Source organism: Atractosteus spatula, chromosome 8 (assembly GCF_055471065.1).
Source record: "Atractosteus spatula isolate fAtrSpa1 chromosome 8, fAtrSpa1.hap1, whole genome shotgun sequence".
NCBI classification, from domain to species: domain Eukaryota; kingdom Metazoa; phylum Chordata; class Actinopteri; order Semionotiformes; family Lepisosteidae; genus Atractosteus; species Atractosteus spatula.
The window spans coordinates 15788042-15804747 of NC_142713.1; the positions used below are offsets into that span (position 1 = coordinate 15788042).

At 35.7% G+C, this 16706-nt stretch overlaps 1 protein-coding gene across 1 annotated transcript in view; it reads right to left on the minus strand.

Annotated features, from left to right (window-relative positions):
• Positions 1-1387: 1387 nt before the first annotated feature.
• The window catches only part of svopl (SVOP-like), a 28196-nt gene continuing 12877 nt past the window's right edge, over positions 1388-16706 (minus strand). Inside the window, exons 8-16 of the mRNA XM_088923145.1 lie at positions 15083-15208; positions 14448-14576; positions 13942-14015; positions 13306-13496; positions 12096-12207; positions 9970-10051; positions 7356-7445; positions 3251-3364; positions 1388-2081 (exon numbers count right to left, since the gene is read on the minus strand). Coding sequence (XP_088779271.1) covers positions 2067-2081; positions 3251-3364; positions 7356-7445; positions 9970-10051; positions 12096-12207; positions 13306-13496; positions 13942-14015; positions 14448-14576; positions 15083-15208 — 933 coding nt within the window. The 3' untranslated portion in view covers positions 1388-2066. The remainder of the gene's footprint in view (positions 2082-3250; positions 3365-7355; positions 7446-9969; positions 10052-12095; positions 12208-13305; positions 13497-13941; positions 14016-14447; positions 14577-15082; positions 15209-16706) is intronic.

Below are 16706 nucleotides of genomic sequence, written 5' to 3' on the forward strand. Positions count from 1 at the left end.
GCTCTGAGAGAGCTTTATTGAGTGCTGAATGCTTGTTAATTTCTTTCAACCTCACACAACAGCACTTGGTAAAATTAATTTGGATGTATAAAGTTTATGGCAATTCTGCTGAAAATTGTCTGCTGGTGAGCTCCCTTATCCTTGATTGAGTCCTGTATTGAAAATAATCATCGATACTGTCATGGAAGAATTGTTTCTTTATGGGTAAGACTTTGTTAAGCTGTCGAAGGTCACTTAAGCATCTCAGTGTCCTCCTACATTGTATTTTAGAACAAAGATTTCCTGTCCTGGTCCTGGTCACACCAGTGTCTGAATTCAGCAACTGAAAAAGATGACGAATCTATTGAAGCAAATAATCATGATCAAAAGGTTCAAGGGTAATGGAATGGTTATCCCCACATAAGGAAAAGGAATGCTCTCCGATATGTAGCAAGAAAAGTGGTCTGGGAGGACAATTCACACTTAAGAGCTACCGCTGGAAACTTTCTGATTCTATTAGATATCACAGTCTATATTCTATATTTGTAGAATTTTAGCATAGAGGAATCATTAAATCAGTAGTTTAAGAATGTATAAAAGTATATGTAATTGGCCTCCTTAAAGGTTAACAGAGCTAAAAATATTCATACTATTATTTCAACATCATGTACTTAAGATATACAATATGTAACTGCTTTTGACAAGATGCTATACTTAAACATACCATAGTGAAAATCATACAAACCCTTAATTTCTGATGTTCCCATTAGAAAATATTGATTGTACATGTACATTTATATGATAATTTACTTTCACTGTAGTAACAGTTCATCAAGGACCCCCATGCTAGGACGTGGGGTATATACTGTATGTGAACTGAGCCATTAGAAATTGTATATGGCCAATAATGTGATCTTATTTATGTCAAGATTAGGTGCAAGTTGTGTCAGCTTAGTTTAATTACAGTAGTTTGGCTGCCTTCATCCCTCCCGAACTTTTCTATCATTAAATATTAAATATTAGGAAAGATGTTGCTTATTATGCAAATAATTACAATTGGTTAATTAAATAACAGAGTTCTGCTGGAACTCCACAAGATTATGGACTATGAAAACCTGATAAGGATCTGATAAGATAAGATATACTGTATGCAGATCAGCTAAAAAAGAAGCCACAGAGTGGGCTGTTTGCCTCATTTATTTTCTTTTGTTTAACACAATATTAAATTGTAAATAATACAATTTATAAAATCTCTTGCTGCATTTCTTACCAAAAGAAGTGCTCCATGGTCAGAAGATAAGAGGGTTTTCTTGTCCTCATGAAAATGTGTGTAAGCTTTGTACGTGAGTAGTAAAACAAGGCTTAACTGTTTTTGGAAAAAGCATTAAAACATAACAATGAGGAAAGCTTGGTTGTTCATTTTGGTAATCTTTTATTTATTTTTTCATATTTTATTTTTTATTTTCCAGCTGTTAATGATCTTGTAGACTACTGTTTATCCACTGCCAGCTGTAAACAGAAGCATTTCCTGCTTTATGTTGAAAAATAAGAACATGTTATAGACAAGAGGAGACCATTCAGCAATATGTATTAAATGGATTTTGGCATATTGGTCCTTAAGACATCTATAACTAGAAAATAATTTAATGACTGCAATTGCAAAGTGACCACCTTCTCTCATTTATTGTCATTTGTACATTTACAGCATAGACTCATACAATTTTGCATTCACAATACTTGAATTAATAAATGAATAAAGCATTTTATTATTAAATATGGCAGTGGACTTCTGTTTGCAATAAACAGACAACAAATACCAACATGCAACTTTTCTGGGAATGTCTCTGATTGGTGAGGATTATGAAGGCTTCTTTTAAAAAATACCTTTTTGATCAAAATCAGAAGACTTCATGAAAAAATACTTTGTCCAATATCAATATCCAGCTCATGGAAAACTCTTCAATGATTTAAAAAAGGCAATAATTAATATGGCAAAATAACCCAACCCCTTCCTAAACAACCCTCCCTACAAATTTGTCCAGAGAGTCCCTCTCCCTTATAAAGAATCCTTTCTTCATTGGTTCAGATCACGTTTCATTTTGCTAAAAAAGAAAACAAGAAAAAAGGCTATGAAATAAAATTAAATTTAAATAGCACAGCCACAAATATTTAAAGTTTTTTTTTACTTTCTGGAATATGCACATAAATGTTATAATGAGGAAACAATTGCAAATAGCACTTACATTTAATGTTACAGTGTGTAACATTGTACTCACACTTTTCAATATGAATTCATTATATAGCTAAACAGTCATGTAAAGGCACACAACCAGAGTTTCTGAACACATTCCTATAGTTTGCTTTATCTTTGTCTTGCTCCAATACCTTGCTTTATCTAAGATTGTACTGCTGTTTTTCAATAAAAGACAAACAGTGTATGTAGTAATATTTTTCTACTTAACTACATCTTTTTTAGACCAGAAAAATATTAAACAGGTTTTGGAACTCTAAGTCTGCACTTTATTAGAGTGCCTGCTATAGAATCAGAAAACACAAGTGATACTCAAAGCACCTGAGGACATACTGGAACTGTGTTGCTTCTGATGGTGAAAAAAAGGATGCTATTTGGTGTATCATCTTGATCAAATTAATAATAATTGCTTACACTTATATAGCGCTTTTCTGGACACTCCACTCAAACCGCTTTACAGGTAATGGGGACTCCCCTCCACCACCACCAATGTGCAGCATCCACCTGGATGATGCAACGGCAGCCATAGTGCGCCAGAACGCACACCACACATCAGCTATCAGTGGGGAGGAGAGCAGAGTAATGAAGCCAATTCATAGATAGGGATTATTAGGAGTCCATCATTGGTAAGGGTCAATGGGAAATTTGGCCAGGACACCGGGGTTACACCCCTACTCTTTTTGAGAAATGCAAAGGGATTTTTAATGACCACATCTCATCTAAAGGATGGCACCTGTTTACAGTATAGTGTCCCCCTCACTATACTGGGGCATTAGGACCCACATGGGCCACAGGGTGAGCGCCCCCTGCTGGCCCCACACCTCTTCCAGCAGCAACCTTAGTTTTTCCCAGGAGGTCTCCAGGTACTGACCAGGCTCACACCTGCTTAGCTTCAGTGGGCTGCCAGTTGTGAGCTGCAGGGTGATATGGCTGCTGGCTTTTTTAATTAAGCCCAATTAAGTAGATATTCTTTATCATTTTCATTCAGTTTTATTTCCTGCTGTCATATTGTTGTCCTACCAGAAGAGCTCGGCCTTTTGTTTCTATAGGCAGGAGTAAAGCACCAACTGAGCACAGGAAACTGGCCACCGCAAACGGAACCAGAGCTGTTATCACAGATTTGGACATTAAGACCTGAAAGACAGAAAGTGTAAATGTACATCTTTTGTTTCTGTCACCAGCTCTTTAAAGGACAACAAAAAAAAGGTTCTAAATGGGTTCAACAGTTGAAAATATAAAGCCTATGTGGCAAATTTACATGACTCTTGCTGAAAAAACTGTATGTACTCTGTTTTCAATCATGCTCCATCCAGAAGTAAAGATTATGTTAACCCCTAAAACAAGGGACAAATTAAATTGTATATTATAAAACATTAAACACATAAAAAATTATAGTTTAACATATACATTTATTATACTAAATTATAACTGATAATAACAGGCATTTGGAAAAACCTCCCCGACATGGCTTTTAACTAATGACAAACATGCATTAAAGAAAATATTTTTGAGAAAAACTTCACTGTCACTGTTATTTGAGTAGTGGAATCCTCACAAGTAAATGAAGTAACATTATAGAAAGAGCAAAACAATGACTGACAGGGCATCACTACATGTTTGCAATAAAGGCAAGCAAAATGAACACTGGTATACAGTAAGTGGAATTAGACTTTGTAGGTTAAGGAATTTTGGAACAGCACAGCAAAAATAAAAATAAGGTACACAACAGTATTCTACCTTGCTCATAATCATTTTCTGCATTATTTAACTTGGTTACCTTCTGTAGTTATTTTAGAAATGTTTTAACATACTCATTTTAAATACATTTCTTATGAACAATTGCAAGATTCTAATTAAACACAATAACAGCACATACTTGAACAAACAAAATTATATAAGTACTTATAAACTTATAAAATGTTTCTGATTTATATTAGGCTGTTTTTTACTGTGTTTCTCAGTTTTCACTGAATCCATCTCCACCCTTCCAGCTCCCCCTTGGTCACTTTTCACTCTGCAGGGGTCCCACCCTCCTCATCCCCAAATGGGGAAGGGAGGTGGGGAGAGGGATTCCAGGGGGATGCAAACACATTTTTTGTGTTTGTTTGTTTTTAAATACAATATGGGTGATTCTTTAATTGTGGTTTCTTATGTCACAGAGTATTTATGCTATTAAATAGGAACAAAATGTTGGAAAACCAGAATGCCATTACAAAATGTCCATTGAAATTATGTTATTTTACTACACATGTAATATTTTATACTAATATTATTCATGTAATTCATGTGATATAAATTACCAATGTAGTAAATAATATGTCTTATATATCAAATGTGCAATTTTTTAATTATTTTGAAAAAGCTAAATAAAATTATTATGGACAAAATATGTATTTTGGTCCCCCAAAATCCCCCCAAAACATATGAATTGTTTATTCTAGAAATGTGATCTCCTGAATATGATATCATCTAATGGGAAGAAGAAAGAAAGCAGGCCTGCAGTCTTTGATGTTTTTTTTGCTCTTATTTTTACTTTACAACATTTTGGTAAGACAGTATATACAGTGCAGTCCATAAGTATTTGGACAGTGACACAATTTTTGTTGTATTGGCTCTGTATTCCAGCACCTTGGATTTGAAATGAAACAATGACTATGAGGTCAAAGTGCAGAGCGTCAGCTTTAATTTGACATTGGGTGAACCATATAGAAATCACAGCCCTTTTATACATAGTCCTCCCATTTTAGGGGACCACAATTGGACAATTGGCTGCTCAGTTGTTTCTTGGTCAGCATTGTGAGAGCTAATAAAAGGTCTAGAGTTGATTCTAGATGTGGCATTTGCATCTGGAGTCTGTTGCTGTTGACTCTCAACATGAGGACCAAAGAACCAGTCAAAGCCACTAAAGCGGGCCATCATTAGGCTGCAAAATCAGAATAAATCAATCAAAGACATGGCCAAAACATTAGGTGTGTCAAAATCAACTGGTTGGTACATTGTTAAGAAGCAAGAATGTACAGAAGCAAGACCACGGAAGACCACAGTAATGGGTGACCGAAGAATGCTTTTAATTGTGAAGAAAAACCCCTTTTCAACTGTTGAACAGATCAAAAACACTCTGCAGGATGTAGGCATAGATGTGCCAAAGACTACCATAAAGAGAAGAATACACCAGCATAATCTCAGAGGGTTCACCACAAGATGCAAACCACTGGTGAGAAAGGCCAGGTTACACTTTGCTAAAAAGTGCATAAAAAAGTACCTAGAGTTCTGGGACAAAGCCTTATGGACAAATGAGACGAAGATTAACCTGCCCCAGTGATGGAAAGAGAAAAGTATGAAGACAAAATTGAACTGCTCATGATCCAAAGCATACCACCTCATCTGTGAAACATGGTGAAGGTAGTGTCATGGCTTGGGCATGTACGGCTGCCAGTGGAACTGGCTCACTTGTCTTTATTGATGATGTGACTGCAGATGGCAGCAGCAGGATGAATTCTGAAGTGTACAGAAGCACCTTATCTGCTCTGATCCAACCAAATGCTGAAAAACACATTGGACGGTGCTTCACCTTGCACCAGGACAATGACTCCAAACATACTGCTAAAACTACTATGGAGTTTTTCAGGGCCAAAAAGTGGAATGTTTTTTAATTTCACTTACTGAAGACAAGACTGAAAGCAAAAAGCCCCCGAAACAAGCAGGAACTGAAAATGGCTGAAGTACAGGCTTGGCAGAGCATCACCAGGAAAGATACCCAACGTCTGGTGATGTCTATGGGTTGCAGACTTCACAAAGTCATCAACTGCAAAGGATTTGCAAACATGCCAAATTTTATTTAAGATTATGTTAATGTGTCCAATTACTTTTGGTCCCATGAAATGGGGGCACTATGTATAAAAAGGGCTGTGATTCCTATATGGTTCACCCAATATAGACATAAATACCCTCAAATTAAAGCTGACATTCTGCACTGTAACCCCGTAGTCATTGTTTTATTTCAAATTCAATGTGCTGGAGTACAGAGCCAAAATAGCAAAAATTGTGTCACTGTCCAAATACTTATGGACTGCAGTGTAGTCTAACAATGTTACTTGAAAATATGCAAGACATATGATGCCATAAATACATACAGTACAAAATTGATATTGTAATAAATGTAGTATAAAACCATGATACACACAGATGTGCTAATCTGCCTTTCCATCATGTTGCTCTGTCTCCCTCTAGGAATGGACCCAGAAAACTAGTTCAGGGTCATTTGTATCTGAAAAAAAACTGGTGGAGAAACACATTTGCCCATCTTTTTGCAAGAATTACTGTTCAACAGGTATTTATGTGAAATACTTACATATGACCATATCAAGCAGAACAAAATTAAAATAGGTAACAATTGTGCATCTTTTGGATTCAGTTTTTCTTTGATTAAAGAAAAAAACTTTAAAAACTAATAAATAATGAAATTTAAAAAAATCTGTTACTGTTAGTAACACTAGTATTGTGACATATTGTATCTTATTTAGCCTGGTGTGTAATCATTGTATTTAATCAAATTATTTGTAGCTAGTACTATGCTTTTTGTACAGTGTAATTAGCACAGGAAAGCACTAATGGGTTAATAAATTGTTTGACAACCAGACCCAGCTGTGGTACTTTAAGGATTCACCACATTACCTGGCAATTTTATAGAGTAGTGCAGTCCTGCATCATATTATTAAAAAAAATAAAAATGCTGTAATCTGGTGCTGTTCGTCATGCCTTGGCACTTGTTATGCTATAGTACCTGACTCCTCACACATTTTAAATGCATCTGCATTTGCTTGGGTTTTCGCTGGGTGCTCTGGTTTCCTCCTATCTGTCCAAAGACATACTGGTAAGTTAATTGGCTTCTGGCAAAATTAGCTGTTGTGTGAGACTGTGAGTGTGCGTTCCCTGTGATGGACTAGCGTCCTGTCCATTGTGTATCCCACTTTGGGCCCACTGCTTACAGGGATAGACTCTGGCTCCCCCACACCCTAGGTTGAAGCGGTTAGAAAATGGACCGAAGCATCCCTTACTGCTTTCAATGATCTCCTATTGTTATGAACATTATTAAAAACAATAATAACTGTTAAGACATGCTTACCTGAGCTATAAATGGTGCTATCATGCCACCTATACGGCTGAAAGAGGTACAAAACCCCAATCCTATGGATCGCACTGAGGTTGGATAGACCTGAGAGGAAACAAAAATAGAGCTATAAAAAACTAAAAATATCAGGACTAGATTGTCAATGAGCAGGACATTATGGTGTGAGGAACTTTTCTATTCCTTGAATGTGATAAAAATACAGAACTGTATCAAATAGCATTACCACTCACAAAGAAACAAAAATAAATTAAATTTAAAGAAAACAACATGTAATATTAAATGTGTTAAACACTACAGCTCTTTACCATACTGTTTTAGTACTTTACTGTCAGCAAATATTTTAAACAATTTTGATTTGCTGTTAGGAATGGGGGGTCATTATTTTGTACCTGACACTGTGTACAATACTCACCCCTTGCAATGATGCCCCATTATGGTGAATAACATAATATACTGTATACACATTTTTTAAAGTAAAGATTTTTCATTCAAACATGAATTCTCTAATTAAACATTTTTAAAGAAACAGGATTTAACTCCTACCTGCCTTACAAGTGTTAGTAAAACTACAGCAAAACCTTTCTGTCCACAGTTGAATATAGAAAACCATTTAATATTATAAAAAACTATTGATCTGTATCCAGAAAAACATTAAATAGGCTATATATTAATATAAATAAGAAGTGAATATCATGTTTTACATCAAGAACGGCTTTACAATGTAGAGTGGATATAAAAAGTATACACACCCTTACTGAAATTGCAGGTTTTAAATGAAATGAAGATAAATCATGTCAGACATTTTTCCATCTTTAATGTGATCTTGCAACCAACAAAATTCAAGAGAAAAACAAATAGATAATTATTAGGAAAAATAATTGAAATTAAAAAACCTACAACACCCTGGTTGCATACCCTTTTATAATGGGGGCTGTAGCTGTGTTCAGAGTTAACCAATCACATTTAAAATCATTTCCCAAGGTAAGTAGCATTCACCTGCCACCAATGAAAGTGATTCTGATTAACCCCAAGTAAAAATCAGCTGTTCCTGTAGGATTTCCTTGAAACTTGCGTGGTTGCATCGTACTGGGATAGCCATGGTCCACAAGGAGCTGACAAAACATCTACGGGATCTTATTGTTGAAAGGTACCGATCAGGAGAGGGGTATAAAAGAATTTCAAAGGCATTGAATGTACCATGGAGCACTGTGAAGACTACTTATCAGGGAGGCTACCAATAGGTCTACAGCAACATTAAAGGAGCTGCAGGAATTTCTGGTAGGTATTGGTCACTCTTTGCATGTGACAACAATCTCCCGTATTCTGCACACATCTGGGCTATGGGGTAGGGTGGCAAGACGGAAGCAATTTCTCACAAAAAAGAACATCCAAACCCATCTAAATTTTGCAAAAAAATGCATTCAATCACCCTAAAACATGTGGGAAAATGTCTTATGGTCTGATGAGACAAAGGGTGAACTTTTTGGCCTTCATTCTAAAAGATATGTTTGGTGCAAAGACAACACAGCTTATCATCCAAAGAACACCATACCTACTGTGAAGCATGGTGGTGGAAGCATCATATTTTGGGGCTGCTTCTCTTCAGCTGGGACAGGGGCTATAGTCAAGATAAATGGGATAATGACTAGCTCCAAATATAAGATATTGATATAAGATATTTGGCACAAAACCTTCTGGCCTCTGTCAGAAAGCTGAAGATGAAGAGGAATTTCACCTTCAAACATAATGGTCCAAAGCACACATCCAAGTCAACCAAGGAATGGCTTCAGAAAAGGAAAATCAAAGTCTTGGAATGGCCCAGTCAGAGTCCAGACCTCAATCCCATAGAAAACCTGTAGAATGACCTAAAGAGGGCTGTGCACAGGAGATCTACTGACAATATTCCTTTTTTGCAAGGAAGAGCGGGATAAAATTGCAAATTCCAGGTGTGCAAAGTTGATAGAAACTTATTCACAAAGACTTACTGCTGTAATAAATGCAAAAGGTGTTTCCACAAAGTATTAGTTTTGGGGGGGGGGGGGGGGGTGCACACTTATATAACCAGGGTGTTGTAGATTTTTTTTATTTAAATTATTTTTCCTAATAATTATCTATTTGAATTTTGTTGGTTGCAAGGTCACATTAAAGATGGAAAAATGTTTGACATGATTTATCTTGATTTCTGGCTTTACATAATAAAAACCCTTTTCGATAAGGGTGTGTAGACTTTTTATATACACTGTATAGCTCAGATGGAAATGGACAGAGTGAGGCTGTATCCTTATTTTCTGCAACAGAAGAGCCTGTGAGTCTATGCTCATGAACTTTTTCAAGGAGCTCAGCCCTGTCTAGTACCAGACCAATACAAGGATTGTACAGAGAGCTGTGTTTAATAAAGCTTTCCTGATGTAAAACCTAGTATGTTCCAGTTTCCCAAATATAAAACCATTTAAAAGTATTAAAGGTTAATTACTTTAATATTTTACTAGTGTAACTGGAGTATTCCTTAACATCCAAGTATTAAAGAGGAAGATAGTCTGTAGCCAAAACCAATATTATGAATAAGGAACCTGTGTGAAATACATTAATTCTACATTTGTACACCCACCTCAGCAGTATAAATATAAACAGCATTGAAGTTCATTGCTACGATGGAACGAAGTAGAAAAAGTAAGACTGTAAAGCCAAACCTGTAAAACAGAAAAAAATAAATTTTATTAAATCCAGATCATAGCATTCTAGGGCCTACCTTAAAAGAAGAAGGTGAAAGACAGAGGTACACCATAGATGAGATGCCCACGCATTACAGGGCACATACTGTGAGAACACAAACACAAAAGGACAGCTTACAGATGCCAATTAGTCAAGCCACAAGTCTTTGAAACTTTGAAACTTGGTGGAAGCTAGAGCATCCAGAGAAAATCCACCCAAACCTGGGGAGAACATGCAAACACCACACAGAATGTGGTGCAACATGCAATATACGGTAATCAAAAACAGTAAAGCTCATGTCACCATGCTGTATTTTTAAGGTGACACTTGATTTTTTTTAAAGAAAGTTGACACATTTAAGTGGAAATGAAATCTATTTCTCTTACCAGAATGATAGTTCTTATTCAAAAAAGAGACTACCACAACTGTTTTGAGCAGTAAGCAACCTTCAACAATGCCACTTCAGCAATGTAAAAATGTGGTTTAGCTACAGTATGTTTCAGGTTTGTAAAACACGCACAATAATCTAAAATAGTATGAAATGATTCTGCTCTGAAACATCAGAGCATTAAGCAATCAAGCTTTTGCTGCTCTTTACACAAAAGCCTAGTAACAGTGCTATGGTCCCTATTTTGGTACAACTTTAAGTCAAAATCAAGGCTGAAGGCTTGACTGCAGTGGGCTCAAGAGGTACAACGAACAATTACAAAATGTAGGTTCCTCTGATAAAGCACATTTCTTCATATGCAGGGCTGACTGAAAACACAGGGGGGAGCTTATCTTATACTTGCAGAAGACTGTTGGGAAAGGTCTTCTAATATGGTATGGGGTGCCATCTCTTGGGGATATTGTGTATAACAAATATTTCAGAATGATGGGTAAATATGTGGCAAAGTTACCCATCATTCTGAAATCAGATATATTGACAAAGTTGTGCAACTCAGTGTTATTATTTTCCAATAAATATCAATTTATTTTCCAGATTCTCTTGATCAGTTGTGCATAATTCTAGTCCTGAACAGTCACAGTCTCTGTATCTTTTCCTCCTACCTCTGGCCATAATGATTTTATTCAGCTAATTTTACACTTCAAAGGATTTCAGCCTTTTGATTGTTTAAAGCCAGCAACCATGTCACCCTGCAACTCACAACTAGCAACCCACTGAAGCTAAGCAGGTGTGAGCCTGGTCAGTACCTGGATGTGAGACCTCCTGGGAAAAACTAAGGTTGCTGCTGGAAGAGGTGTTAGTGGGGCAAGCAGGGGGCGCTCACCCTGCAGTCCTAATGCCTAATGCCCCAGTATTATGACGGGGACACTATACTGTAAACAGGCGCCATCCTTCGAATGAGACATAAAACTGAGGTCCTGACTCTCTGTGGTCATTAAAAATCCCAGGGCATATCTCGAAAAGACTAGGGGTGTAACCCTGGCGTCCAGGCCAAATTTCCCATTGGCCCTTACCAATCATGGCCTCCTAATAATCCCCCTCTATGAATTGGCTATATTACTCTGCTCTCCTCCCCACTGATAGCTGATGTGTGGTGAGCGTTCTGGCGCACTATGGCTGCCGTCGCATCATCCAGGTGGATGCTGCACATTGGTGGTGTTGGAGAGGAGTCCCCATTTCCTGTTAAGCGCCTTTTGTGTCCAGAAAAGCGCTATATAAGTGTAAGCTACTACTACTAAAGATATAGAGAAAAGGGAACACATTGATTTGAGCTCAGCTCATCTTAAAAACAAGTGTCACCTGGGATTTTGATAATACCAGATAACAAACCATAAGGGTCTCCATGTATTCCAAAACTAACATCAGTACTCAAAGGGTGGACCGGACATCCCCTAGATTTAAATTTACATTTAGATCTAGGTTGTTAGGGGTCCAGTATGGCTACTAATTGGGGCCATACACAACTCAGACACACCTTAATTAGGAACCTCTATTAATGGAACAACCATGCAAAGTCATTGCTTTTTATTTTGTCACAGATGAATGCAGAATTAAAATAATTTAAGTTCACTTACAATGTTGAGCAAATGCTGAGAAGCAGAAAGAATATTCCAGAGCATATCATTAAAATGGCCATGCTGTATTTCCGTCCTAAAGTATTTAACATGATGATATTCAAAGGAAGAACTGGAAAAAACAAGCAAAATGATATATTTTGCAATGTTAAAACGATGAAGAATATAAAATTGTGTAGTTAATTTTTCAAAAAGTACAACTAGCATTAGAAGTTAAATTGATGCTTATATTTAATTTTGTTAATTTTTCTTTTCTGAGAAAAGAACTCTCTGGAATTTGGATTGAGGAAATCATCCTTTATTAAAAATAATATAATTCTATTAAAGAATAAATCAAAATTATAAGTTGGTTATTTCTAAACAAGACATAAAGTAATACTTTATAAATTTAGAGAATCCCACTTTAGAAATGTTTTTAAAAATTGCATTTGAATTTATCTTATTTTTTAAAGTGGAAAACTTACTACAGTTGAGGGCAACTATGATGTAAAGATATTTATATAAGACATTTACATTAATATTTACATAAGTCAAAAAATAAAAAAGAACTAAGAAATAATTAATTATTCATTAATAATAACAATCCCCAAATTTATAAAGTAATTGTTGTGTCTTAAAGGATCCCACCAGTTAAATTAAGAGGAAACATTAGGTAGACAATATTAGGCAAGCCAAGAGTGAAATTTAGCTGGGACAAATAAGTTAATAGTCCAGTTCTTACGAGCAGTTCCACAGGATAATGAACAAGCAACAAAGACCTGATTTAAGGTCTCATTCAAAACACAGCAACCATTGTAGAACAATGTCTCCTGTCATAATAGTAGGCATTGCTTTGAGAACTCTGTACCAGAAACAAAAATGCCACCTACTGGATCACAAACACTTCTTACATCAGTAACTTGGATTTCCTAGAGGTCTTCTATCCCAGCTATGACCAAGTCCAGCCTTGTTTAACTTCTAAGATCTGATAAGGCTGGCAAAAAGATGCTAATGCTACTGTTGCAAATAATCATTTCATTTTTTTACTTTTAATAACTAAAACTAAAGTATGACTTAGGATTTAGAACACAATCTTAAATACATTCTTAACAGAGTGTTAAAAACACCATCTGGTACCAACAGGTTCAAAGAAGCCTGAAGATCTCCAATATTGGATGAAAATGTTCAGTAATCTTATATATAAGACCTAAAATAAAGTAATGATTCTTACGTGATATCTCCCCCAAGGAACTGATCAGCATGGTGTGGTAATCTGAGTTTCCAAAGGGAATGCAGTAGCACGGAGTCACCTCAGGGTTTATCTTGTGCTCATACTCAGCATTGGTGATGCACAGGAGATTTTTCTCCAGCAACTCAGAGCTGCTCAGGACAGAGCCATAATATGAGAAAGAAGCAACAAACCTAGTGAGCACAGGAAAAACAAAGCATTTTTTAAAATATATGAACACCCTAAATTAGGTTTGTCAGGTCTATAGCCTTAAATAACTGTACTTCATCATTTTAGTTCCAATGCAAACTGGACTACATTTCCCCAAGTAAAACAAAGACATGGTTAAAGTTTACCTATTCCAATACATTCCTTAGTAAAGAAAATGTTAGAGTTACATCAAAAACTTTCCCAGAATACAAAGGAGGAGACCAATTACTGTTTATTTTTCTGTACGTGTAAGCTTTCAGATGTGTTAGTAAGCCATCGGAAAAGCCTAAGATTTCATAGATCACACTGATGTAAGACTTACAAAATCATAGAAAAATCCTTAATACATAAAAATAAAAAGGTTAAAAATTAGTCATTTAAAAACAACTGTTGTCCATGCATTGTATAATTAAATTAAAAAAACATTACCATGAATACCACAAAAGCATTGATGTCCTCCTAAATGTTGAACTCACTAAGATATAAAAACTTCCTCTTTGTGTCTGAAAATAATAAACAGATATATTTTACTTTGCAACAAGATGTTTAAAAATACACAGATCTTACATAAATTTCTTTAAAACAATATTTCAACAAAACACAGAAAGCACCATTCCAGTAATTACATTAAAATGCAGGTAACTTCACAAGTGCATGGCTTGTTTCTTCATTAATTTACTTTTTCAAAAATCAGAATACATAATGTACACTCATGTGTGGTGTATTTTACATTAATAAGTTACAAAGCTGATTCAAGAAACATCAATCAACTGAGCTAGATGGACCTCTTCTTGTTTGAAGCTGTTCATATGTTCTAACTGGAGCATATTCTTCACCAAAAATAATCAATTTCATGTGTTCCTCACTTTGATATTTTGTTCTTAAAGGAAGAGCACTTCCAAGCATTAACTAAACCAAAGCACGTTAGAACACACCACTAATGGTTCCACTAGTTTTCCCTCGGGCAGTGAGGAGCCGTTCATTCGGGCAATACGCTGGAGGGTTTGCAGAGCACCACTGACATTGCCTGCGGAAACGTTGTACCGAGCTGACTCTGGAATAAACTGGAAACAGTTCAATGTTTAAATGAACTCTGCAAAAAATGTGTATGCAATCCAATGCAATTCAAAACTTACTAGTTTCATTGTAAACACATGATTTCAATGTTTTAAAGTTACTGTTAGCCAACCTTTTAATATCTTTATAAATTATTGAAGAAATGTTTTTTATTAGTTTTCCTTTTTTCGTTATAGTTGTTGCATTCAGTTAAGAACCACAATGAGGTACTTAGTGGAAACAAAATGTGCAAAGCAATAACTTGTAACATTATTTACTGTATGTTGCACAGTTTTAAATCCCTGATTGAAAAACCATTTCATTTTATAATTAATCTAAGAATTCACACAGAAATAAACAAGTGTGGAAAATATTGTGACAAAATGGGTTTCCTGGAATGCCTAGGGATAGTCAACTGTAGTTCTTGGTAATTGATGAGAAATATTTAATAGCTGTTGAGTAATATAATAATACTGAGTAATAGATGTCAGAGCTTGAAATAAATTAATATCACCTGAAACAAAAATAATAAAATAATGCTTGGAATAATGGAGATTCGGATCATCCAACGCCAGCCAAGAGAGGGAATCACTGTCATTGCCAGGAAAACCATGAGCACTGCCCCCAGCATCCAGAAAATCTGTCACAAAGAACAAAATCAAGTATTTTTAAAAATTAAAAGTAAATAAACCTGAAAATATTTTATGAGTCACTATAGTAGCACCTTTAATAAGCAATATCGGAAGACAAACCTGACTATTCATACTGTACATACTGTACAGACTTTAACTTACAGCCATTGAGCAAATGGGAAACTTCTTTCTCGATTTGATTGTAATCTGTCTTCCCATTTGTTTTCTGCTGCATTTGATCATCACTTCAGATTTACCAGAGGTAAATTTTAAAACCTTTTAACAATGCAGGTGTTCACTCCAACTTAAGATAAGTAAGAGTACATTGGATACACATAAGTTGGAGGTTCTGGTTTGAACCACATTTGCCAGAGTGCAAAGCTGGATGACCTGCTGTCCTAAGTCAGTTGGTGGAAGACGATTGGTCACTAACATGTAAAAAACCGGAATTAGAGGTTTCCTGGGGGCCATTGATCTCTACCATCTCTAAGAAGACGGCAGAGTGACTGACAGAAGGAGGTTAGCTAGAGCTTAGATAAGAACTAGAGTTTGGTTTTGTATTCATTTTCCCTCACTGAGAGAGAAAACATTTACAATAAAAATGTTTACACTAGAAATGCCTGCATTTGTATGTCTGTTTACCAAGATCCACTAAGCAATGATATCCTGCCCCCAATGTATCACCGATACTACAGGAGGCATCATAAATAGTTATAGTTCAATAGTATTGTTATCACTCTTCTTGAGTAGATGAATGCAGCTAGAATGTCCACATTTAGGCTGTACCACTCAATAATGAGTGTCTGTGTAACTTTAGAGAAGTAAAAAATTAAGCATGTGGTGGAGGAAATAGTAAAATTGTTTGCTAATTACTTTTTTTTTGGTTACATAAAACAGCACTAATGACTATAGAACAGCATTTCCCTGTATTATTCAGTTTAAAAGTGAAGGAATTATTTTGCGACTGGGGTGAAAAAAGCAATTTGTCAAAATGTTATTAAGCCACAAAAAAGCTGTCCCAAGATGGCAAAAGCAAGGTAACAAAACAACATTCTGCTACCACTAGAGATATGTGAGTATATTTTGTCAACAGCCAAAATTAGAAGGAAGAGTCCCATGGGAAATGGGGGGAATATGACCCTATTTTTGCACAAGTTGTTCTGAGACAGGAAAACCAACATAAATGCAGTTTTAGAGCACATTCCACGTGACAATTCTAAGAATAAAGAACTGTTATGGTGGCTCATATTTCTGTCATAATAATATTATTTACAGCACACTGTGTATACCTCTATAAACTACTCACATATTAACGTAATTTACTTGGAATTCCTTTTGTACCACATTTTTTGTAAAAATCACCTTCAAAGCATGTAAGCATGTAAGCATCTTTATTTGCAAAGCATTTCTTGTGTTGCTGTTCTGACTTTCGTTAAGGGTTTTGGTATTTTTAATCTCCATAAAACAAAAAGATCAGTATATACTAGAGCTGTAGTTCAAGGGCAC